The sequence below is a fragment of the Nicotiana sylvestris genome, chromosome 11 (genome assembly GCF_000393655.2).
Source record: "Nicotiana sylvestris chromosome 11, ASM39365v2, whole genome shotgun sequence".
Classification (NCBI taxonomy): domain Eukaryota; kingdom Viridiplantae; phylum Streptophyta; class Magnoliopsida; order Solanales; family Solanaceae; genus Nicotiana; species Nicotiana sylvestris.
The window spans coordinates 136,439,192-136,466,042 of record NC_091067.1 but is presented as its reverse complement, the minus strand read 5'-3'; the positions used below and the strand labels follow the sequence as shown (position 1 = coordinate 136,466,042).

Below are 26,851 nucleotides of genomic sequence, written 5' to 3'. Positions count from 1 at the left end.
CACTACGTCTCATCTACCAATACCAACTAGAAAAAACCCATCCATGAAAGCTTAGGAACCAAAGCTGAATAATCAAGAAATCTAAAGTGATTTGACAGAACCCATCAACTCAACCGGATATCACAATAATCCCATTACCAGTGTATCAGACACTGACTCTAAAACATTAAGCATGTCTGCCGATCCAAATCCAAATCCACAACCCCCAAAAATGATTGATTACCCCAATACCCTACATTTTATTACTAATCCAAAAATGGGTAGACAAAAGAAAGCCAAAAATGAAACCCAATCCCAAACCCCCAATCTTCCTAACCTCTATCCCACCACCACCGGACCACTTACCAACGTCATGGTTGGAATTGGTACTCCATGGATAAGCCATATGCTACAATTTTTAGTTGGGAGATCAACCGATCTCTCTAATCATACAGAACCCAGCTCATCTAGCAAGTGTAACTGCAGAAGCCCTAAATAGGGGTTTGGGGATGCTTGGAGCACAAATATGGCAGACAGTCATGGACCAGTCCCACCCAACCCACATGCAACAGAATAGCGATTCATCTCTCCACGACAGGATATAGTAGATATTCAACAGCATCTCCTTCTTCCCAAACCCATTAGTAGAGGACCCCTATGCAACCCTTCAGTTCAAAATCCTCTAACCGAAATCATCCTAGAAAACTTCACCTTCAGTGCAAGAGAACCATCAGCAACCAGCCCAGGAGAAACAACATCAGTCGCCTTTGAGGAACATCTCAAAAAGAATATCAATAGCCTTGGAGTTACTGAGGAATCACAAGGTGCCAATAGACTAGGAAGCAACCCAATCGACAACCTAGTAATGGTGAACTCACTATAGCTGGAAGCAGTAAGAGTTGTGGAGTTCAGTGTGGAACACAGCGAGACTTTGATTCTTCTTTGCCCATAGAACCTAGTTCAATGCGGAATGGATTTTTCCTCTCACCAGAGTCAAGTTACACTCAAACCCCTTCTAACCCTAACCCCAGTGATGAGATCCCAACAATCTCAACACAGGGGGAGAGAAGTGATGCAACCCTAGGGTAGGGACAAGGCATCAACGAGCAACAACCCTCCTTCACTGAACCCTCTAATGAACTTCATAATATGGAATGTTAGAGGGGCAAACAGTGCGGAGTTTAAGAGGCACTACTCAGACATGGTCAAAATGCATAAGCCTGTGATGCTGGTTCTCCTGGAGACCAAAATGGCAGACCACAAAAAGCTAACTGAAGAGCTTCAATTTGACATGCATATTCAGTTCCCTACTGTAGGCCACTATGGAAGTATAGTGATAATGTGGAGGGATTCTTCCCTCCAAGTTGATGAAGTGGCTGTAAATTCCCAGGGTATCCATGCCATAGTTAAGGTATTACCCTTAAACCCCCCTTTGTTTTTTTCTGCAATTTATGCTAGCAACCACATTGAGGATAGAAAGGCCCTCTGGGATAGCTTAGTTGATATCTCCAAAAATCACAGAGGGAGTTGGTTTGTAGGTGGAGACTTCAATGAAGTCCTGAAAGCAATAGACAAGTTTAGGGGACACCCTATAAACACCCAAAGGAGCAACTCCTTTTGGAATTGTATCAACAATTGTCACCTTGTATACCTAGGATTTAAAGGTAGTAAATATACTTGGTCTAACAAGAGGTACAATAATAGGTCCAGTCTAATCCTAGAAAGAATTGACAAGTGTCTTGCTAATAACCAATGGATAAATGAGTACCCTGAAGCTAACATTACTCACCTTCCCAAGACCCATTCTGACCACTGCCCCATGCTTGTCAATCTAAGCAATAACAGTTATACCCCTCTCAACAAACCCTTTAGGTTTGAATTAATGTGGTGCAGCCATCCTCTGTTTCAAAACTTAATTAGGGATTCCTTTAAGCCTGATTTTACCCTAATCTTTTCCACCTCTTTGTTCAAAGAAAATGCTCTCAAGTGGAATAAACATACCTTTGGAAACATCTTCCATAAAACGAAGAGGCTGCTAGCAAGGATACCAGGTAATCCCCAAATTATCCCATTAGCACCTCACTACAAGTCCTTGAAAGCAACCTCATTGAGGAGCTTAGATTTTTCTTGAAGAATGAAGAGGACTTTTGGAAAATGAAGTCTAGAATACACTGGCTCTCAAATGGAGATGCCAACACAAAATTCTTCCACACCTCTACTCTAAATAGAAGAAGGAGGAACAAAATCCTTTCCCTTATAGATGACTCTGGTTAGTGGATGTTTGAGCCTGGGGAAATCAAACAATCAATCTCAAAGTTCTTCCAAGAACTTTATACATCATCCCTCCCCCAGTCACAGAATGGCCTGTCCTCCACTGAAATTCAGGGTCATTGCCTCTCTCATATTCAACAAACAATAATTGGGATGGCTCTTAGAGATAGTGAAATCAAAAGGGCCATATTATCCTTCAAGCCTTTCAAAGCGCCTGGTCCTGATGGCCTTCATCCTTTCTTCTATCAAAAATACTAGGACATAATGGGTAAGGATGTCATCCAATTCTGCAAAAATTATTTCTTCACATCAACTATGAACTTAGTCATGAATGAAACCCTCCTGTGAGTCATCCCAAAATGCCCTCAAGCCTTAATGATCAAAAACTTTAGGCTCATAGGCTTATGTAATATTGTCTATATGGCAGTAACAAAAATCATTGTTAATAGAATTAAGCCTTACCTCCCTCACATCATTGGACCTAGTTAGGCTAGCTTCCTCTCCAACAGGAAAGCTTCAGACAATGTTATCATAGTCCAAGAATACATCTCTCACTTTTGGAAAATGAGAGGCAAATCCTCTAACATGATTCTAAAGATTGATCTGGAGAAGGCTTTTGATAGATTAGAGTAGTCTTTCATTAAGTAAACCCTCCATGCTTTCAAATTCCCAAACACAATCATCAAGCTCATCATGTCATGTGTCAGCTCCTCCACCATCTCTGTAATTGTTAATGGAGAGCAAACAAATCCTTTCACACCCACTAGGGGCATCAGACAGGGTGACCCCCTATCTCCTTACCTGTTAATCCTGTGTATGGAAAGACTTTCCAGAGACATTGACAATAATGTCCTCCAGGGTGAGTGGCATCCCATCAGCATTAGCAGAAGTGGCCCTAAGATATCTCACCTATTCTTTGCTGATGATCTAACTCTTTTTGCAATAGCTAACCAAGCCAGTTGCAACACAATAATGAATACTCTCAACTATTTCAACTTGGCATCTGGGCAAAAGATCAATTTTACCAAGTCTAAAGTCTTTTTCAATGCAAACTGCCAACCTCAACAAATGGAACTCATCTCAAACACCCTCTCCATAAAAGTTTCAGCAAATTTTGGAAAATACTTAGGGGTCCCAATCTTCCACAAAAGACCCACTCATAGTGATTTCCAGTTCATCATTGATAATCTCCACTATAAAATGGCTAGTTGGAAAACAAGCATGCTAAATATGACTGAGAGAACCACATTGGAAAAAGTATCTCTGAACTCAATCCCAAATCATGTAATGCAATACATCAAATTGCTAGCAAAAACAACCAAAGAGACTGATAAAGTTCAGAGAAATTTCATCTGGGGAACTACTGTCACTAAAAGAAAGATGTATCTGGTCTCATGGGATACAGTCACTATGCCTAAGGATAAGGGGGCTGGGGATTCAGAAAGCTGAATTGAAAAACAAAGCCCTTCACTCAGGTCTTGCTTGTAGGCTGTACCAAAATCCCTCAGCCCTTTGGTAAAACATTCTAATTGCAAAGCACTGCAATTGGAGGATCCCTCTAAAAAAAGCCAAGTCTCACACATGGCAATGTATCCTCAAAGGGTGGGAAACATGCATGAAAGCAAAAAAGATGGGTAGTACATTCAGGAAATAGAGTCAGTTTTTTCAATGATCCTTGGATAAACAACCTTCCAGCTATAAGGTCCATTATAGAAGGTCCCCTAACAAGAGAAGACATGATCAAAACTATTGCCTCTGCTCATCAAAATGGAACTTGGTATCTCTCCACACTCTCTCTCACCATCCCCCAAAATATCCAAAATTCCATCTATAACACCTTCATCCCATCCAACCTAATTAAGGAAGATAGAATGATCTGGGGAGCCACCTCAAATGGAATCTATTCCACAAAATCTGCCTACTCACTCCTAAACTCTTGTCAACACCAAAGACAGGAAACCATGACCCAAATTTTTTGTGGATCTGAAAGCTGAAAGTTCCCAAAAAGATTCAATAATTCTTCTGGCTACTATTCCATGAAAGGCTCCCCACTGGAGCTTTTCTCCACCATGTTAGGATACAAACACACCCCATGTGCAATCAGGCAAATGAGACATCAGCACACATTTTTTTCGACTGCACTACCTACAACCTCTTCTGGTAAGAAATCATCTCACAAAGCACAAAATACAATAATGCTCCTATACCATCCTTCACTACTAGGGATTGACCAATCACATGGGCATCACTAAAGAAAGAGCATTATAACAGCATCAGTACTTGGGAAGAGCTTCTCCCTTTCTGCTTCTGGCAATTATGGCTCGCAAGGAACAATAATCTTTTCAATAACAAAAAAAAAGGGCTGTCTCAAAAAGTGTTATAGCTATAGCTACTGAATATGCTACAATCATAAATAAAGAACCAAAAACCAAAAAAATATCTGGGTAAAATGGGAGCCACCAAAATACAACAACTACAAGCTCAATACTAATGGAGCTGCAACAGGAAATCCTGGAAGGCGAGGACTGGGAGGAGTCTTCAGAAATGCAAGTGAAAATTGGGTACTCGGCTACATGGGTTCCATTCAATACACCACTAACACTCAGGCAGAATTGCTAGTCATTCTAAAAGGGCTGCAAATTGCAGAAGAAAGACAGTTAACACCTTTGGAAATAAACACGGACTCAACAAAGGTAATTTGAATGCTAATCAATAAAAACTTCCTTTTTGACCCACTTATTCATGAATGCAGGTCAATCATCCAAAGATTAGGCGCCGTGGTGGTGAGGCACAGCTACAGGGAGACCAACAGAGTTGTTGATACACTGGCAAAGGAGGGCACTAAAAGAAATTTATTTGAAGATATTTTTGTAACATCAGTTCCTTTGGTGTTTGTCAAGTATGTATTTTGGGCAGACATTTCAGGAATTGTGTTTGAAAGATAAATTATGAATTGTAATATTACTGACAATAGCCTGGTAGTGGGGGATTTGATATATCCACCCACAAACATATCACATGTAACCCCTAACTGGTAGTTTTTGTTAAATTATATTATGCATCCAGTTTTAACCAAAAAAAAGTTAAATTGATAAAAATACAAATTTAAAATATAAGGATAAAGTAGTAGAAGATACAGTATATTATAAATAAGTTGTAATTTCTTTTCTTTGTTGCACTAAGTTTTATAGATAACAACGTTTTACTATTCTTTTTTATATTAGATATTAGATTGATTATTATAAATATTAACTCAACATTGGCCATTTTTTAGACTTAACATTGTCATTATCATTTTTTTAGGAAGTATATGGCCAACCTTTTCATTCCGTAATCTCTAAAAGACCAAAAGACTCAACGTATAATATATGGTATTTTCATAAGTCTTTGAAAGGTCGTGATAAAAGTAATATTGCGTTTTGTTTCTAGTATTAGATTATAGAAAATAACAATAATTTTCATAAGATATTCACACATAAATCCTCATAAATCCAAATAAGACATAAGTAAACTTTTGCAGGATGTGATTTCTTTATTTTTTGAGCCAGCTAGCTCAAAAGAACATAACATTCATCATTTTTATTGTCTAATTATATTTACTTATATTTCAAAAAAAATTATATACTTACAGATATAGATATAGGTATATAAAATTTATTGGATCTAAATCAATAAGATAAATTGGACTATCTTTAAATCTATTAGTCCAAATAAATATATGGGCTAATATAATTGAATTAATTGTATAATTTCAATATAAATGGATTAAATAAATAAGTCTTAATCCATTGGGCTAGCTCATTTAATTGGGTTAAAGTGATTAACCCACTTCATTAAGCCCAAGATGTCATCTTCCTAGAGCCCTAGTTTGGAGCAGCGTGTCAACTGACGTGGCGCGCCAAGTTAAACGGAAGAGACAATAGGATCATGCCACGTGTCAAAATAACAAGGCATGTCAAGTCACATTAGAAGGCCAATGAAACTGTGCCACGTGTGCAAGTAACACATTCTGGCCAATCAAATGCGGCCATGTCACACTTCAATTTGATTGGTCGGAAAGAGTCTGTTCTTATCACAACTCCTCCCTTCCACAACTATAAATAGGGGTCTTCATAACTCAGAAAAGACACCAGAAGTTATAACAAGAAGACACAAGGGGGCTCGTAGATCAAAGGCCACAATTCTCTGCAAACTGCAAGTGTTCAAGCATTCAAGCACTTCAACACAAATTTCAAGTATTCAAGATCAAGAACGAATGTCAAATTAAATACAAGGCGTTCAAGATCAAGGCTACTTGTTCGTGATATAATTCGTGGCAATAATTAAAGTGTTCATGACAGATAAATCAAATTCAAATTCAAGATCAAGATCAAAGCCCTTGAATTTATACTGGAGAGGTAGAGTCACAAGAATCATAAAGATTGTACACTCATATTACTTGAAATCAAATACTACGATTGTTGCAATATTTTTCGGTCTTGATTTTATTTTCTCGACGCAATTTATTGTTTACCAATTCTGGCATGCCTAGTGGGATAATCTCTACCTCTCATCTCAACTTTTCAATCACCAAAGTTCAAGAACATTGAAATGGCTTTAAAGAAAATCAACTCCGGTTCAACTTCTACCTAGGCTGCTAATTCCTGGTTCTATGCTGATGTGGAAAGCATCCTCGATGTTACCTTTGAAAACTTTGGACAAGTCACAAGGAGCAAAGTAAGCTCTTTAGGACAACAAACACTTCAAGTGTCATCTACATCAAGCCTTATTATCGGATCATCATCCTCAAAAGGAACAAGATCCTCTACAAGTGCAACCCAAAAATGGAACGATGTCGCCGAAAAGATTGAAGAGGTTCATGTTCAACTTAGTGTATCTAAGTCCAAGAAACCTTTCATGCAAGTCGATGATGTTGACTTGAGCGTTGGATCTCCTCATGCGACCTCTAAGCTCTATTCCAACAATGATCTATATTATTCTTCATCCTCAATGGAGATCATGCAAGCAATGGTTATTGAAGCTTCTATTGTGAAAGAACACCTTGCAAATTTGATGAAAGTAATTGAAAGCTTATCAAAGCACATGCAAGATCAAGATGCTAAACTTTTGAAGTTAATAGATATTGGATAGCATAGTAGAGGGAGAATCGACACAAACACCTTTAAATCTTCAAAGATCACAAAAGAAAGAAGACTCTTCTGAAAAGCAAGCAACGACAACCAATGATATTCAAGTCTCTGTTGAAGGACTATGTTCCATTGAGAAATTGAAGGACTTCATCATGGAGGCTATCAAAGATAAACCTAAGTCGTCATCCAAATTATATCTCACATATGCGAAGCCGTTTATGCAAATAATTGATAACTTAAAGATGCATGTTGATTATCAACCTCCTAAGTTGCAACAATTCGATGGCAAGGGAAATCCAAAACAGCATGTAGTGCACTTTGTTGAAACTTGCAATAATGTTGGAATGTACGGTGATTATCTTATCAAATAGCTTGTTCGTTCTCTCAAAGTTAATGCATTCGATTGGTACACAGATCTCGAACCTGGTTCTATAAATAGTTGGGTTGGAGCAAGAGTTTCTCAATTGTTTCTATAGCACAAGACGCATCATAAGCATGATCAAACTTACAAACACTCATCACGGAAATGATGAGCCAGTTATTGACTTCATCAACCATTGGAGGAGCTTAAGCCTCAACAATAAAGATCACCTTAGCGAAACTTCTGGTATCATTCAAGGCATGCATTGGAGTCTTCTCTATATCTTACAAGGCATAAAGCCCAAAACATTTGAAAAACTAGCAACTCGTGCATATGATATAGAATCGAGTATGACTACAATTGGAGATCAAAGGTTTCCTGACTTTAAGCCTCATGATGAAATAGAAGCAGACAATGCTCAGAATAGGGGCAAGTATTCATTCGAGATGAAACTGAAGAGTCCATGCATGTTGTTATGTTCCTTAATGCATGAGCCTAAACTGCAAGTTATAATGCTCTTCAACGCATGAGCCTAAACTGCAAGTTATAACGCTTCTCAATGCACGAGCCTAAACTGCAAGTTATAATGCTTCTCGGCACATAAGTATATATTATATATACCAAAGCTCCCCAATTTTGAACTAAATCTTTAAGACGTAAAGCTCTTCAAATTCGAGCAAAGTGTTCAAGTTGCAAAGTTCTTCAAATTCGATAAAAACTCAAGTCGAAAGCTCTTCAAAGTCGAGCAAGGACTTCAAATCACAAATTTTTTTAAATTCGAGCCGAACTTCAAGACATAAAGCTCTTTAAATTGGGCAAAGTCTACAAGTTGTAAATCTCTCCAAATTTTGAGCAAAATCTTTAAGTTGCAAAGCTCTTCAAAATTGAGCAAGTCTTCAAGTTGGGAAGCATTTTAAATTGTAAGCTAAATCTTCAAATTAAAACACTCCTGGACGCATGAGCCTAAACTACAGGTCATAAAGCTCTTCAAATTCGAGCAAAATCTTCAAGTTGCAAAGCTCCTCAAAACACGAGCTTAAATTTCAAGTCGTTGCGCTCCTTGACGCAAGAGCATAAACTGCATATTACTCCTGGACCGCAAGAGTATAAATTATGTACATCCTAAAAAATAAAAAGGTCCGCTAGATTGAAAATCTCGAAAGAGGTGGCTTAGGAAAAAGTTAGGTCATAAAAAAACTTATCCATTCTGAACTAGGGTATGACTTGATCCTCTTCACCGAGGTACATAGGAAACTTAGAATTCATTCTAAGTTCAGTCGCATAAGTTGAAAAGATACATATTGCCTCAACAGTTGTCCAAATGAAGTATGATAGAATTTAATCTACACTTGAAAATCGGGCTGAAATACCATTCTTTTATTGAACTTTGGATTTCATTTGATTTAAAGGGGGCAAACATTCATGGTAAATTGGTGTCTTCAATAGAATGATTATAGTATTTTAGGAGGCTACCAAGTATTTACAATAAAGCCCGGAGATTCGTTATGCCTTCGAGTTTGCCAAACCCCTTCAAGTTTTTGGTCTTCAAGTTGAAGACTGCAAGTCCGCCAGTCTTTAAGTTAAAGTATTCAAGCCTTCCAAGTCCATCGATCTTCAAGTTGAAGTCCTTAAGTTCACCAGAATTCAAGTTGAGTTGTTTAATCCCTCCAATTCTTTAAGTTGAGGTCTTCAAGTTTGATAATTCTTCAGGTTGAAGTTTAAAGTCCACCGCTCTTCAAGTTGACGCATCAAAATCCGCCAAATCTTCAAATTCGCCAAATCATTAAGGTTGTCGATCTTCAAGTTGAAGTCTACAAATCTACCAAGTCTTTAAGTCGAGGCTTTCTAATTTTCCAATTTTAAGGAGGACATTTAAGTCCCTTTACATCTTAAGTTGGTCCCTTTACGGGTTTGTCCTTAAAAGGAAATATGATTTTTCAATCGTAAAGTGGGTGTTTAAGTCCTTTTGCACCTTAAGTTGATCTCATCACGAATTTGATCCTTCTATATGTTGTTGAGGATTTGTCCTTCTATAGGTTGCCATGGATTTGTCCTTCTATATGTTATTGCGGGCTGATCCTTCTATATGTTGTTGAGAATTTGTTCTTCTACATATTGATATGGATTTGTCCGTCTATATGGTGTGATGACCCAACATGTCATCTTTAAATTTAGTAATCATCTCGGTATTTTAAGACCTAGAAAAGCGGCATCAATAATTCCTCGACTTGCGTGCATAGTCCGTATAATTTTCCGGAAGGTTTTTTATGTGAAAACTGGATAAAATTGTGAATTAGAAATTTAAAACTCAACTGAGTTGACTTTGGTCAACATTTTGAGCAAAAGAACCCCGGATACAAGTTTTGACCATTCTAGTAGTCCCGTATCATGATTTAGGACTTGGTCATATGCCCGAAATCGAATTCGGAGGTCCCTAGATCAAATTATCGCCATTTAATAGAATCTAGAAATATAAGGTTAAAGATTTCTTAAGTTTGACCGGAGATTTGACTTTTGAGAAAAAGACCCTGGAATAGGATTTTGATGATTCCAATAGTTTCGTATGGTGATTTTGGACTTAGGCACATGTTCGAATTTGGATTTGGAAGTCTGTAGGATAATTCGGCGCATTTTGGTGAAAGTTGGAAAATAGAAGATTTTTGGAAAGTTTGACCGAGGGATAACTTTTTGATATCAGGGTCGGAATCCAATTCTGAAATTTTTCATAGCTTCGTTATGTCAATTATGACTTGTATGCAAAATTTGAAGTCATTCGAACTTGATTTGATAGGTTTTTGCATCGAATATAGAAGTTGGACGTTCCTAGTTTCATTAAGCTTGAATTGGGGTGTGATTCGTAGTTTTAGTGTTATTTGATGTGATTTGAGGTTTTGACTAAGTTCATATGATGTTTTAGGATTGGTTGATGCATTTTGTCGAGGTCCCGAGGGCCTAGGGTGGAGTTTGGATGGTTATTGGATTTAACTTGGGCACTTCAAGAATGTTTTGATGTCGTTCTTCAAGAATAAGTGGTATCACATTAAGCAAATGAGCTCCAAATTCAGTTTTGATTGAAGCATTAGATCTGTATTGAAATTCGAAGCCATAGCAAAAAGAATCGTCAAATTCGGACATCGTATGAGTGACTTATGAATATTTTCGTATGCGGGAAAAATAATTTCCATCGCCAGCGCCCAGGGTAGCGCTGGGCGCTATCCCTAGTGCTGGGATCTGCTTGGCTACTGGAATCAACGCCACAGGCAGCACCTAGCGCCACATGTGGCACCCCAATCGTAAAAACTCAATAAAAAGGGGGTCTTTGGCCATTTTTGACAAAAACATAGTTGGGGGAGCTCGTTTTGGGCGATTTTCAGAGGCAAACTTCACAAATTGGACTGGGGTAAGTGATTTTAACTTGATTTGTTCCCTTATTCATGAATCTAACATTATTTTTAGCACTTATTTCATGATTTGGGGGATTGAGATAGAGATTTTTCCCAAAATTTGATTTGAGATTTGGCGGTTGAGTTGATGTCGGATTTTGGTAAAAATTGTATGGCTAGACTCGTAGTTGGATGGAGCTTCATATTATGTGATTTTTGTTGAGTTCCGAGAAATGGGTCCCACGGGCGATTTTTGGGTTAATTTCGGATTTTTGTTGGAAATTAGTAGTTTTATATGGGATTAATTCCTATAATATGTATTGAATGAATCTAGTTAATTATGGCTAGATTCGGGACGTTTGGAGGCCGATTTGAGAGGCAAAGGCACTGTGGAGTAGGATTTGGCTCGGATGAGGTAAGTAACGGTTATAAATCTGGTCCTGAGGGTATGAAGCCCCAAACATTGTGTCGTATGACTATTTTGGAGGTAACGCACATGCTAGGTGATGAGTGTGTGGGCGTGCACCGTAGGAATTGTGACTTGGTCCGTCCCGCGAGACTGTGGAATTAATTGGCCTACTATTTAATACATGTTCCCTCTGTTTTCATAGAAATTGATTGTACTTCATGTTAGAAATCATGTTTAGGCCTTATGTGATCACTGTTGAGACCTGCGAGGTCGTGTACTTACTGAATTAGCTACTAATTGTTGTTTTGTACTCAGTCATAGATTTTCTTGCTTGTTATGCCTCCGTCTCTTGTTGTTCATTGTTGATACATGACATTACCTCTGTTTGGGCTGTTTATATGATTTTTGAGATCCCGAGAGACTGGAGAGATTGATGACTGACTGAGGCCGAGGGCTTGATCTGTGAGGATATTTATGGGATCGGGCTGCACGCCGCAGCATGTTGTTACTAATTTATGACTGAGTGAGGCCGAGGGCCTGATCTGTGAGGATATTTATGGGATCGAGTTGCACGCCGCAGTATGTTGTTACTAAATTATGATTGAGTGAGGCCGAGGGCCTGAGTGATTTATGCCACGAGGTGGCTTGTTATAGCGCATGGGCTGAAGGAGCCCCTCCGAAGTCTGTACACACCCCTAGTGAGCGCAGGTACCTACTGAGTGCGAGTGCTGAGTGCCGAGTGTCGAGTGCTGAGCGACTGGGAGGAATGAGTGAATGTGAGGAATGAGTGATTGTGAGGTTGGAGTGAATGGGAGGACGGAGTGACTGTTATTCTGAGAAAAAATACATTTACTTCATTACTGTTGCATCGCAGATGTCATATCACTGTTTTGAAAATTATTGGAAGATATTATTTACTGCTTAGTCAAATTTGATATCTGGTTTATTGAGTACGTATTGATGTGACTTAAACTATTAAATTGAAAGTATGACTACTCTTATTTGAAAGTTATTGAGATAACTGTATTTTCATATCTCGTCACTACTTCTCAGTTACTTATTTATTTTTGTTACTTACTGAGTTGGTGTACTCACGTTACCCCTGTACCTCATTTACTGATCTAGACACTTCTCGTCACGACGGTTGCTGATTGAGGAGTCAGACTCAAGAGACTATTGAGGTAGTTGCATGGCGTTCGCGGACCTTGACTCTCCTTTCCTTTCATATTCTACTATTCTATATTTTCAGACAATGTTTTATTAATCGGATGTTGTTATTATTTAGATGCTCATGCACTCAGTGACACCAGGTTTTGGGGATGGATTGGTTAGTACTTTTGGAGTTATATTCTGTTCTAAAAGGTTTTATTTAATATTAACTGCTTCCGCCTTTATTTAAAAGTTCTACTGTGTTGAGATATTGAGTTGAGGCTTGCCTTATACCACGAAAGGCGTCATCACGACATGTCAGATTTTGGGTCGTGACAAGTTGGTATTAGAGCACTAGGTTACATAGGTCTCACGAGTCATGAGCAGGTTTAGTAGAGTCTTGCGGATCGGTACGGAGACATCTGTACTTATCTTCGAGAGGCTACAGAACACTTTAGGAAATTCCATGTGTGAGCACGTGATTTTTGTTTCGCACGACAATCGCTCCAAAAAGAAATAAAAATAATAATTGGCCCTGCTGTACAATTTTTGGATTTCTGTGCGGCACCTTGTTGATTTATTTGTGACTTCGGCCCATTTTTATTTATTTACTTTATTAAAACAAAATTCAAAAAAAATATATGTGTCCTGCATAATTCGAACCGTAATCCGGTCGTTAAATAGAAAATCATGAATAGGCATCTTCGTCCGTGATTTTATTTTGTTTGACTTTACCTGTTTTGAAATATTTTAGTGTGTGTGCAAATAATTGTATTGAGTGTGTATTTAATTTTAATTTGATTTTTTTGGCTTAGTTTTGTTTTAAAATAAATAAGAAAAAGGAAATAAATAAAAAAAAATAAAGAAAGGACCCCTTCCCTTCCGGACTTGGGCCAATTTTAACAAAATTGGCCCAAACAAACAGCCCAAGACCCAGGCCTGCCCGGTCCAGGCCACCTGATGCCCAGGACGTCCAAACGACGACGTTTTAGTCCAGTGTGATCTGGGCCGTTGATCTCAGATTGATCAACGGCCAAGATCACTTCCCCACAACCCACTGAGGAACCCGACCCGTTTACAACCGGACCGAACCCAAACCCTCAACACTTGAAACGACACCGTTCCATTTAACCACCAGATCCAGACCGTAGATCTAAATTGATCTAACGGTCGAGATCCGTCCACCCACTAACTATATAAGTTCATAATCGTACCCTACCCCCCTATCCAATACCCCAGCCTCGTCGTCTTCACCCAAACCCACAAACCCTAGAGCCGCCCCTGTACTCCTCACCATGAAAAACCGGCGGCATGAACGCCGGTGACCTTGCCCTGAACACCATAGAACCCCCTCACCACCCTGAACATAGACCTGTTAACCGTTTAGTTCGAATCACCCTCCAGGTCCTCGAATCTTCATTTGAAGATTCGAGTCAAAACTCGATCTACACCAACCAACCCCAGCTTCACACCAGACACTCCCCAGACCCTCCTCGTGACCAAACCATACTTGGTTTGGTCCGAATCTGATCAGGGAAGCCTGAATCCCATATCTAAGTTTTGAAAGTTTTGTGTTCCTCCGTCACTGGTTCAACCGAAGAAATTAAGATCTAATGGACTTTAATTAAAGTGTTTCTCATCTGAGAAACACTTCGTTTAAAGTCCGTTCAGCCTTAAAAAAGGCCTGACCAAGTCCGAGTTAAGGTTTGGATTTTTTGCGGTTTAAGGTGAGTTTCTTTCTTTTCTAAGTTGTTTTGGTTCGTTTGATTGTTGTAAGGGTCTGTTCGTTTTCTGTCCTTGACTTCTATCAACTGTGCTTCAACCGCTTTGCCTGAACCTCTGTTTGTTTGTAGAAAATCCCCCCCTCCTATTCTGATAAGACATATGTATTTGTTGTACAATAATCGAGCTTCAAATGTTGACTGAGCATTTGGTTCCTCGAGTACCACTTTGCTCAGTCAGTATAATTCGAATTATGTGTCGATACTGTTAAATGTCAGATTTTTGGTTACGATTGTGTATGTTAATGCTAATATAGTCGAGTAGACATGTGTCGTCAATTAGTTTCAACTGTCCGAACAATAACAAATCGATTTACTTCTGCTAAGCATTTGTTGAGTCAATTAAGAACCAGTTTTTGTTTACTTATAGCTGTTTGAATTGATCAGTAATGTAAAAAGGATTGTTTGGTTTAAATTCTGAATTGGAAGGCATGTGCACTCGTGCACAGCATGTGCATTGGTGCACCTCATGTGCTTTGTGCACAGCCTGTTTTCCTGCATAAAAGGGCTTTCAATTTTAAAATGGTTTGACAGCATATGCTGTCAGATATATTCTACTGCCCATACTTGCTTTTAGTTAATAAAATGGAAAAGTTGAATCTGCCAGGGAATGTGAATGGGGTCTAATACTTAATTAGCTAAAGTTCGGATGGAAAATGGGAGTCACATGGGAGGGGTATTGGTGATAATCTATCAGGCTGTGAAAGGGGTAATATGAAGGCTTATAAAAGGATGGGCACATTGAGAGATATAGGAGGAGAATCAGAGGATATCGAGAGGATTAGAGGGGAAAAAGAAAAATAGATAGACTGTGAGGAATTCTTTGAAAGAGAGAGCTGGAATACACACTGATAGAGACACACACACAGAGCACACAAAGATAGGGAGAGATACTAAGAGGGAACATCTGAGAGTTCAAATTTTTTTGGAAACAGATAACTGGAAAAGAATTTTTGTCTGATAACTCAGACAGACAAAACCAGAAGTTGCTTCCTTTCCTTTTGTTTCTGACTTCACTAAATCTGGACCTGTTTTGTGCAACACTGATTTCTCACAACTGAGTCTGCTTGTTTGTTGTTTGTTCTACTCGAAAGTTTGGTTTAGTTGGGGTTGATCTCACTCCAATTGTTTTGTGAGTTGTGGTTGCTACTCTTCTGTTTCTTGGTGCTGTTGCTATACTGCCCTGCTGCTACTGTTAGTGCTGTTACTGCTGCTGCATTTGTTCATTGTTACTCTACTGATTGCCCTCTTCTTCAATTGCAAATATTCCCAGGTACACAACCTTTGAACCATGTATTGTTGAAAGTTTGAAGTTGAAGCAGAAATAAAGAAATGAATATCAGTTTATGTTATAGCATTGGTGTAAAAAGATAGTTCGAATGTTAGTTGAGCCTGTATTTTTACTGCAAACTGCAAATATTCTGTATAAACTAGCATACATTTTGTTTAAGATGAACTGTTAGATAGCATGGCTCAACAGTAATGACAGTATGACAGAGACAGCATGTTTGATTTAGTATACATTCAGTTCAGTATAACACTTGTTTGGTTTAGTTATGACTGTATAACATAGAGTCATGGTAAGCACTTGTATGTATTTTGCCTAGACCACTGAATTGACAAATCTGTGGTACTAGGTCCGGGGTAAATGTATCCCAAACAAACTCTCATGCAGTCACATTAAGAGTTTTGCTATGAAGGCCAGCTTTCCTGTCAGATTATGTGCTCCAATATAAGTTCGATATCGGGTTTCGGTATAGATTCTTTGTTTCGAAATAATGTGATGATTGTTGAGAGAAACTAATAGTCATTTTGAGTTCAATTAGTAGTAATTTTTCTAATAAACAGCCGATTTCGTTTATCAATTTCAAATAGGTTAGAGTGTTAAAATAGAACTCGGAAGTCGTTAAACATAACTCAATATATGTTGTTAGTTTGTTGCAATCTCACTTAGCAAATTAATAAGCGTATTCACTCGATGAAGACAAAGCATGAGGTAACCCTCACCTCATGAACAATCAATCAGGTAATCAAACAAGTTTAGGTTCGGCAAACATAATAAGGATTCAGTCTGTATTTGTTCAAACAAGCAAAGTTCGGCATCGTCCTTCTCTTTAAAGATAAACGTAGTAGAAATGTAGCCACTGTATGGTACCCTTCTAAAATAATGAGACGAGCCTCACCGAATAAAAATGCAAATTGCGGGGCCCTCAATAATTGATCATGATAAATACTTAGAATTTGGGACGGATTGTTTAGTGAATTCCACTGCCTTCCCCAAAGATAATAACGCGTTTAGATTCTTTAGGCGCGACTTTAAGTAAATTATATTCTTAAAAATCGGGTGCACATCGATGTGACCCAAATCCAAGTCTCAACGGAGTCAAAATGTGTTAACAACTACGGGTGCATTGATTGTGACGTGGTTCGAGATGCATTTTCACGACGTTGTAATTCTATAAAATAAATGATAATAATAAAAGCGGTTAAACTTAATAAAAGCACATAAGTCAAAACCTGTATTTAAATCAGATATTTAGCCATTATAACAATTTAAGCGACCGTGCTAGAACCACGGGATTCGAGGGTGCCTAACACCTTCCCTCGGGTCAATAGAATTCCTTACTTAGAATTTCTGGTTCGCAGACTTCATTTGGAAAAGTCGAAAATTTCCTCGATTTGGGATTCAAGATAAACCGGTGACTTGGGACACCAAAAGCCAAACCTTTCCCAAGTGGCGACTCTGAATTAAATAAATAATCCCATTTCGAATATTGTCACTTAAATTGGAAAAACTCCACCCGCGCATTTAACCCTTCGGGGCCGGGCGCGCAAAAAGGAGGTGTGACAGCTCTGGCGACTCTGCTGGGGAAATACCCAGAACCACTGGTTCAGGGTTCAAGAATTCGAGCTTAGAATAATTGTTATATTTGGCTTTATTATCTGATCTTTATTACATGTTTTTGCATAACGTGCTAAATGTTGTCTTTTACCGCTTTGATATTATCTTAACTGTATATAAACTGTGCCGAAACCCTTCTTTTTCTTACCTCCAGGGAGAAGCTCGCTGGTCGAGACTCCCTATTCTGTTAGTGTCAATACCTTAAATAAGAAAGAGGTCGGACAAGTTACAAAGCCGGACGATCTCGCGGGTCCCCGGTACGTAGCCCCTCCTCGACTCGAGTTGTCCGCTCGGGTACACAGTCTAGAACAAATACCCAGGTTACGAACCTAGAATAACTGGACTTCATGCCGGATCCCTAGTAGGAACGCTTATTTGCATCATGTTGCATTCGACTTAGGGGACTCAACACAGGGGTTGGGTCCGTCTAGGACAGGCAACCTGAAATGAAAAAGACCATCATGCTGCATTCCTATCTGTGTTGTGCATTTATTTGCTTCGGTTCCGCATGCTGACCGATTTCTAAAAAGGGGAAAAAATAGCAGTGTAGGGAGATAATTACTTATTTTTGGAAAAATAAAACCAATGTCCAAGTATTGTCAAAACCTCGCCGGAATTTTTTTTCTAAAAAAAAAAGAATCAAAAATTGGTCTTTTTAGTTTGAATTATTAAAAAAAAAAAAAAAATTCATGTCCGAAATCAAAAAAAAGAGAAAGGTATTTACCTTAAAAAAAAGAATAATAAAAAAAATGGAAAATTCCTAATACAAAAATGTGTTGTTTCTTTGTAGTACCCCTTTTTATAAATTCAGACTAATGGTCCAAATATTGCAAAAAAAAAAATTCTTTAGTCTTTATCTTTTTTCAAAAATAATAAAAATATTTATTCTTGATTTCTAGGTTTATTTAATTCATGATATGCCCGAACTACGCCGGTTTGATTCTCACCGGATGTGAGATACGTAGGCAACCCTCGTCGGGTTCAACCCCATTTTTTCTAAAAATAGCCAAAATAAAAAAAAATGCGTTTTCAAATTTTTAAAGAGTCATAAATAAATCGGGTGACGTTGTTTTGTCATAAATAGCCGAATGTTCCCGAAAGGGACGCCGGAAGGCTGACTTTGTCTAAATAGCAACCTTTGGGTCTTATTTAGCATTTTTACCCAGTAGACCCACACAGCCTTAAAATCTTCATCCCCGAAGTGTTTAAAGGCCGTGTTCAAAACTTGATCCTTTCTGTAAAATATTTTTGAGTCAGTCATTTTTGTTAAAATCACCTTAATAAATGTGCAGGATGAGCACGATGCAAAATGAACATTTTTCAATAATGACCAAAATCCATGTCAAGTTACGGCTATGGTGGAATGATCTAGGTGTTGAAGGACAAAATGAGGTTAAGAAATATTTGAAAGGTCTTGTGGGTCTATTGGAAATCCAACCTCGGGGAGATATCATAAGGGCTTTGGTTACCTATTGGGACCCGGCGCACAATGTTTTCCATTTCTCTGATTTTGAGCTCACTCCGACTTTGGAAGAAATGGCCGGATACATCAGGAATACTGAACTTCCTTTGAGAGAAAAATACTTGGTCGCCCCGAGAATCGTCACGGTACATCGGTTCCTGGATTCATTGAAAATAACTAGAACAGTCCACAACCCGGATCTAGCAGCCGGATTCTGTACTCCATGTTTCATATATGATAGATACGGTCATGAGGGGGGATTCAATAATCCAATCAACAAACTGTGCAGCAAAGGGGTTCGTCAGAAGTGGGATGAGCACAGACGGGTAGCGTTCATGATAATGTTCCTAGGCCTTCTGGTATTCCCAAGGAAAGATGGAAACATTGATTTGAAGATATCTGGAGTCGTCAGCACTTTACTCACGCGAAACGACAGTACTCTCGCGCCAATGGTGGTATCTGACATCTTTCGAGCTCTTACAGTTTGTAAAGCCGGGGGAAATTTCTTCGAAGGTTGTAACTTGCTCCTACAGCTATGGATGACCGAGCACCTCTGCCATCATTCCGAGATTTTGAGCCATGGTTCCCCGGAAAAGATCTGCATAGAAGAATCTTACACGAGAACCAAAGAGATCAGTTTGCCCAAAGGAGTCCTGGCATGGACCTCGTTCTTTCAAACTCTTACGGCCAGCCAAATACAATGGACGCTGAGATGGTTGCCTATTGATGAGATCCTATATATGTCTGCAGCTAAAACTCATTTCTTACTGATGGGGCTTAAGAGCATTCAACCTTACGCACCCTGCCGAGTTTTAAGACAGTTCGGAAGATGCCAGACAGTACCTCATGAGGAAGATCTAAGCACTCAAGCAGTTGAGATAAGTCCTAACGGACAGTTCCCAGAAGCAAAGATTCGCCAAATCTGGAATGAGGGTCAATATTTGAAATCAGATACTTGCGTGCGGGATCGAGCCAAAGGAGAAACGGCGCCAGGTTACCTTGCATGGTACAGAAGGGAACTCGAGCATGAAAGGCCAGCTAAGAGACCCCACATCCGGAATTTTACCGAATCATCACAAAAGCAGTGGGATTGGTTAGCAAAAGAAAGAGGCTATTGCGCCGAAATTAGCAGGTTAAAGCAACAAGTGGGAAACTTGAAATATGAACACAACGTGCAAGTTGCTACCAGTCTGGGAGAGCAGAACAGGTTAATTCAAGAAAATGAAATGCTCAGAGCCCAAATCAAACAGATAAGGTTGGATGCGGATAGACAACCAAGGCGTCGATCGGACGAGCAGCTGATAAAAGGGCTAAAAGGTGAAATCAGGGAATGGCGAGATGGTTTGGAGAAATCTGAAAACATCATAGCAGAGCTCAAGGCACAGTGGGATACAAGAACGGACAAGCATCGCAGGTACCTGAATCGATTGGAAAGCGACCATGAGAAGACTGTTGTTAAAATAAAGAGAGAGATGGCTGCACTTGAGATCAAGGCAGCTAATCAGGCCAAGGATTTCCAAATTGAGAGCAGATACTGGTATGACTCAATAGCCCAGATGAAGTTGGAAGTACGGCGATTGAAGCATCAACACGTACAAGATGTTCAAGTCTTCAAGATATGCAGCGATCAGATAAAGCGCCTGCTTGTAGAGAAGAAGCAAACCAGAGATAGGATCAAAGCCATTGCCCATGCCATCACCAGACGATGTCTACAATGTGAGAACATGTCCAGTGTTACCTTCCCCTCGGCAGTAATGGTTTATGTCAAGCAGACTATGCACGAGCTAGAGCAACTTGAGAGGGATCTCACGCCTAGGACCGCGGCGAGGCCGAACGATGCCCCGCGGAAACCAATTTTTAAAACCATAATGCATTCATAGGTCAAATCTGTATCTTAGCATCTTCTGCCTGTTTTTCCATCAGGGTGATTTTCAGTCTATTTTGAGTCTAGGTTTATTTTCAAAGTTGGCTCTTTCTTTTGCAAAATGTAGCTTGTAATAGAACGTTTCAACAATAAAGAGGTTGTTTCTTTTACGCTCATTCGTGTTTTTCGAACTACGCAATGATCTGATTCACGTAGGCATCGTGATACGTAAGCAATCCTCATCGGATCCGGTCGCATTTCTTTTACTGCGAAATAAATAAAATAAATAAAAGAAAAACAAAAAGATAAAAAAAAAAAAAACTAACAAAAACGCCGGAATGACGCATGCTCTCGTAGCAAACATATAGTAATCTACTTAACTGTATAGGTGCATCATGCCCAACGTGAGATTAACTATCTGTTATTTGCTACAAATTAACCGTGCGTTTGTCATTGAGCATTTCCCAGGGTTTTTGAAAAGACGGTTGGTTTGGTGAAAGTCTGGCCTCGCACTCATATTTCACGAGGTCAAGGAAAAGTGTTCAACCACCTGTTGTTAGGGCCAGAAGCAGTACTTACACTTACTTCACCAGGTCGAAAGGAAGTGTGGAAATGTCTTCAGAAATGCCATTGCTAACGATCCCTGTTTCTGAGGAGAGTTCAATCTCAGCCGTCCTCACACCTGAATCCGCAACTGCGGAGGAAAATAGAATCCTGCGGCTCCGCATGTTGGAAATGCTGGACGACTGGAATAATGGGAAAGAGCCGCCAAGTGTCATCCCCGGATTCCCTGAATTATTCTCCAGATCAAGTGGGACTTCTAATATCCCCATAAATTATCCTGCTACCCCATTCGGGTACCCAGCCACCTCAGCCTTCTCTGCTGGATCGCCTTCTGAGCCTCATCCCCGAATGTCGGCCACTGATGCAAGCATGAACATCTTTACTGCATCGCCTTGCCCAGTTACGGCACAACTTACCACATACAAGCCAAGCTTTGACTCATCCTCTTTTACATTCCAAGCACCATCGTTCTCAATGGAACCAACCAGGTTCGCTACCAACACTAATCCTCTACCGCCTCAGTGCGAGCTTGCACCCGGGCAGGATCAGAACCCCAGAATTGCAGAACAAAATGAGATTGCCAAGAGAATGAGAAGCCTTGAACAAAGTTTGAAGAATATGCAAGGATTGAGCGGACAAAAGAGCGTCTCTTACGCCGACCTGTGCATGTTCCCTCACGTGCACCTGCCAACGGGTTTCAAGACCCCCAAGTTTGAGAAATACGATGGGCACGGTGACCCCATTGCACATCTTAAGAAATACTGCAACCAATTGCGGGGAGCCGGTGGAAAAGAAGAACTACTAATGGCATATTTTGGAGAAAGTCTAGTAGGGATAGCTTCGGAATGGTATATGGATCAGGAAATGTCCCGATGGAATATATGGGATGATCTCGCCAGAGATTTTGTAAAACAATTCCAGTATAACATCGACATTGCACCAGACCGAAACTCTCTGTCGAATTTGAAGAAAAAACCTTCGGAAAGCTTTAGAGAATATGCTATTAAGTGGCGTGAACAGGCGTCGAGAGTAAAGCCTCCCATGGATGAAGTGGAAATGGTCACTACCTTTCTTCAGGCTCAAGAGTCTGACTATTTCCAAAACATGATGTCGGCCATGGGTAAGCCATTTGCGGAAGCGATCAAGATCGGAGAGATGGTGGAAAATGGGTTGAAAACGGGAAGGATTTTGAGTCAAGCAGCCATAAGGGCAACCTCTCAGGCCATCCAAAGCGGGTCTGGAGGAACGACAAGGGGGAAGAAGAAGGAAGAAGCGACTATGGCAGCCTCTGAAGCAAGGGAGTATCGTCATCCCAGGCCCCATTTTCCGGAAAGAGCCCCACAACACTATTACCCCCACTCAAATTTGGCATATGCTCATCAGCCTTATATGGTCATGAATGCCCAACCTTATAACCATCCACCACAACAAGCCAACCGAGGCCCAGCTCCACCTCCCAGAAATCAGCCTCCTTACCGCAACCACTATAACCCACAACCCCCGCAGAATAACTACCGCCCCCAGGAGCCACCTCGACGGCGGACTTTCACGCCCATCGGTGAACAATACTCTACATTGTTCCCTAAGCTAGTCCAGTTGGGTTTCTTGCAACCAATTCCCCAAACGAGGCAAAACCCAACATCGCCTTCTTACAAAGCCGGAGTCAGATGCGCCTATCATTCAGGAGCCGAGGGACATGATACAAACGACTGTTGGTCATTGAAAAGAGTGGTCGAAAATTTGATAGAGCAGGGGAAAATAGTGCTAAGGGACGAAGAGATCCCAAATATGACTAACAATCCATTGCCCGCTCACAATAATGGGCCGCTGATCGGCATGATTTGTGAAGACAAAGAGTTCAACCCTGCTTTGAAAGCCATAATTGCCATTGTCGACACGGGGAAGAGGCCTGAAATAGACCAGAAATCAGAAAAGGGGGAGGAGGCCAAGGCTGCAGAGAGCAAGCCTGAAAAGAAGGTGGAGAAGAAAGTGGTACCAGCAAAAGGAGGAGTTCTTTACATACCACGAGGTCAAGCCAAGAAGACGCAGAACTTCGGGATCAAAAAGACAAAACCTATGTACGTGCCAAAAGGGGCCTATGTGGTCCGGGGGACGATTCAACCACCTCGGCTGAATGAGCCAGTGGTTATCGGACGCGTGCCACAAAAGCCAATGACCAACCCGTCCACAGTGCCGTGGAATTATCAAAAGACTTTGGTGATGTACAAAGGTAAAGAGGTCATGGGAGAACTTCCAGAAAATACTTTCGTTGGAGGGTACTCAAATACCCAAGAACTGAACAACGCCACACAAAGGCGCTTCCCTCCAAAGAAGCCTGTGAGTGTTGAAGAAGCGGAAGTGTTCTTCCAACAAATGAAGATGCCGGATTACGAAGTGATAGATCAGCTGCGCAAGCACCCTGAGCAAGTGTCCATGCTATCATTATTGATAAGGTCGGCCGAGCATCAAAAGATCTTACTGAAGACCCTGAATGAAGCATATGTACCAGTTGAAACCTCGGTGGAACAACTAGAGCGGATGACAGAAAGATTCTTCGCTGTCAACCAAATCTCTTTCAGCAAAAACGATTTACCCCCGGAAGGAGCAGCACACAACAAGGCCTTGCATTTAACAGTTAAATGCGAGGACTACTATGTCAAGCGGGTAATGTTGGATGGAGGCTCAGGCGTTGACATTTGCCCGCTCTCCACGCTACAAAGAATGGAAATTGGGATCAGAAGAATCCGACCCAACAATGTCTGCGTAAGAGCTTTTGACGGCATCAAGAGAGATACCATGGGAGAAATAGACCTGATGTTGGTCATAGGACCAGTCGAATTTCGAGTAACCTTCCAGGTGATCGACATGGACACATCCTACAATTTTCTCCTTGGCAGACCTTCGATCCATGCGGCAGGAGCCGTGCCTTCCACTCTTCACCAGATGGTAAAGTTCGAGTATGAAGACCGAGAGATCGTGGTCCACGGGGAAGATGAGCATGCCATTTATCGGGACCCATCCATCCCGTACCTTGAACCGAGAGAAAGAAGTGAACATACGGTCTATCAAGCTTTCGAGATTGTACTGACAGAGCAGCACGAAGAGGGAATACCCGACCCCCAGCCTTTCTTGTCTAACGCCTCATTTATGGTGGCCAAAGAAATGATCCGGCACGGATTTAGGCCAGGGAAGGGACTCGGACGAACCCTTCAGGGAATAACAGAACCCGTTACTTTGCCAGTCATCAAGAAACCTTTTGGACTAGGTTTTAAACCTACTCCAGCAGACGAAGAATGGGCAAAGAAGAGAAGAAATGAGGGTTGGAAGTTACCTCGACCGCTGCCAGATTTATATACAACTTTCATCAGTTCGAGGTACATTGAATTAGAAGATGATGAGGTCTTCACAGTTGAGGAAATTGAGGAGATATGTGGGGCAATGAGAGAGATGCTCTACGAGGTCCACATGGTTCAACCAGGTGAAGGCACAAGCACTGCTGAGATGCTGTACATGGGGCCGAGCGCCCAACTTCAAAACTGGGAGGCCACGCCATTCCCGACTAGACGGAAGTCCGGGTAGACTTGTCCCGCCACCTTTCCTGTGTCACAAGTTATCTCCAGGACATAACTTGAACGTTTTCTTCTTTTCTATTGTTGCTTTGAATTCCTAGTTGTAAACATTGTTGTCTTCCAACTTTCCAAAGAAAATATAAAAAAAAATCATCATTGCTTTCCTATTCTTTCTTTTGTTCTGATTTTTATCATTTTTCCTTTTATTTTCCTTTTCAGTCCTAATAATGCGGCTTTAAATATGACATGCTTGCGGACTTCACGCCCGGATCACAATGAGTTATTTAACTGCGAATTAATGAACCCAGAACCAGAATATGATGCGGAAGAGGCTTTTAGGGAGATAAACCGAGAGTTGGAATATTTCGAGAATAAACCTAAGCCAAATCTGAATGACACTGAACCGGTAAATTTAGGAACCCCGGAAGAAATCCGGGAGACCAAGATAAGCATTCACACGGACAAGAAAACGCGAGAGGCGATAATTCAACTTCTTTTTGAATTCAAAGACGTGTTTGCTTGGTCATATGATGACATGCCGGGACTAGGTGTTGATCTAGTGGTTCATAAATTGCCGATTCATCCTGATTGTCCTCCAGTTCAACAGAAGCAACGAAAGTTCAAAACGGAGGTCAGTGACAAGATTAAAGAGGAGATCACCAAGCAACTGAAAACAGGAGTGATCCGGGTAGTCCAATACACAACATGGTTGGCGAATGTGGTTCCAGTACCAAAAAAGGATGGGAAAACTCGGGTATGTGTATATTACCGAGATCTGAACAGAGCAAGTCCTAAAGATAATTTCCCGCTGCCCAACATCCACATCCTCGTTGATAATTGTGCCAAACACGAGATACAGTCTTTTGTAGATTGTTATGCTGGGTATCATCAGGTACTGATGGATGAAGAGGACGCCGAGAAAACTGCCTTCACCACGCCTTGGGGCACCTACTGTTACCGGGTCATGCCATTTGGTTTGAAGAATGCTGGGGCTACTTACATGAGGGCCATGACTGCCATTTTCCATGACATGATGCATCAGGAAATAGAGGTGTACGTGGACGACGTGATAGTCAAGTCCAGGACGCAAGACAATCACATCCAAGACTTGAGGAAGTTCTTCGAGAGATTAAGGAAGTATGACTTGAAGCTAAACCCAGCCAAATGCGCTTTCGGAGTTCCGTCGGGCAAACTTTTGGGCTTCATCGTAAGCAGGAGAGGAATCGAGCTAGATCCAACTAAGATAAAATCCATCAGAGATCTGCCTCCCCCAAGAACAAAGAAAGACGTGATGAGTCTTTTGGGCAGGTTGAACTACATCAGTCGGTTTATTGCCCAGCTGACGAGCACGTGTGAGCCCATATTCAAGCTGTTAAGGAAAGATGCGGCGATTAAGTGGACAACTGAGTGTCAAGAAGCCTTTGATAAAGTCAAAGAATACCTTTCGAATCCCCCGGTCTTGGTCCCTCCAGAACCGGGAAGGCCACTTTTCTTGTATCTAACAGTCTTGGAGAACTCTTTCGGCTGCGTCCTCGGGCAACACGACGTAACCGGAAAGAAGGAGCAAGCAATCTACTACTTGAGCAAGAAATTCATCGGCTACGAGGCCAAATACACTCTGCTGGAAAGGACATGCTGCGCTCTCACATGGGTTGCTCAAAAGCTGAGACATTATCTCCAAGCCCACACTATATTCCTCATAAGCAGGTTGGATCCTTTGAAGTATATATTTCAGAAACCAATGCCCACTGGGAGACTGGCTAAATGGCAAATCTTGCTTACGGAATTCGACATAGTTTATGTCACCCGCACGGCGATGAAAGCCCAGGCGTTAACAGATCATTTGGCCGAAAATCTGGTTGATGAGGAATACCAGCCATTGGATACCTACTTCCCAGATGAAGAGGTAAACACCGCAGAAGTGATCTCGGAGGAAGCACGTGTTTGGAAGATGTTCTTTGACGGAGCCGTGAACGCCAAGGGTGTACGGATTGGGGCAGTTTTGATCTCGCCTTCCGGTCAGCATTA

At 40.7% G+C, this 26,851-nt stretch overlaps 1 protein-coding gene across 1 annotated transcript; it reads left to right on the top strand.

The window, feature by feature from the left end:
• Positions 1-1,114: 1,114 nt before the first annotated feature.
• LOC138881697 (uncharacterized) lies at positions 1,115-2,110 on the top strand. The gene has a single exon (XM_070161946.1). The coding sequence runs from the start codon at positions 1,115-1,117 to the stop codon at positions 2,108-2,110; it is 996 nt and encodes a 331-aa protein (XP_070018047.1).
• Positions 2,111-26,851: the final 24,741 nt, after the last annotated feature.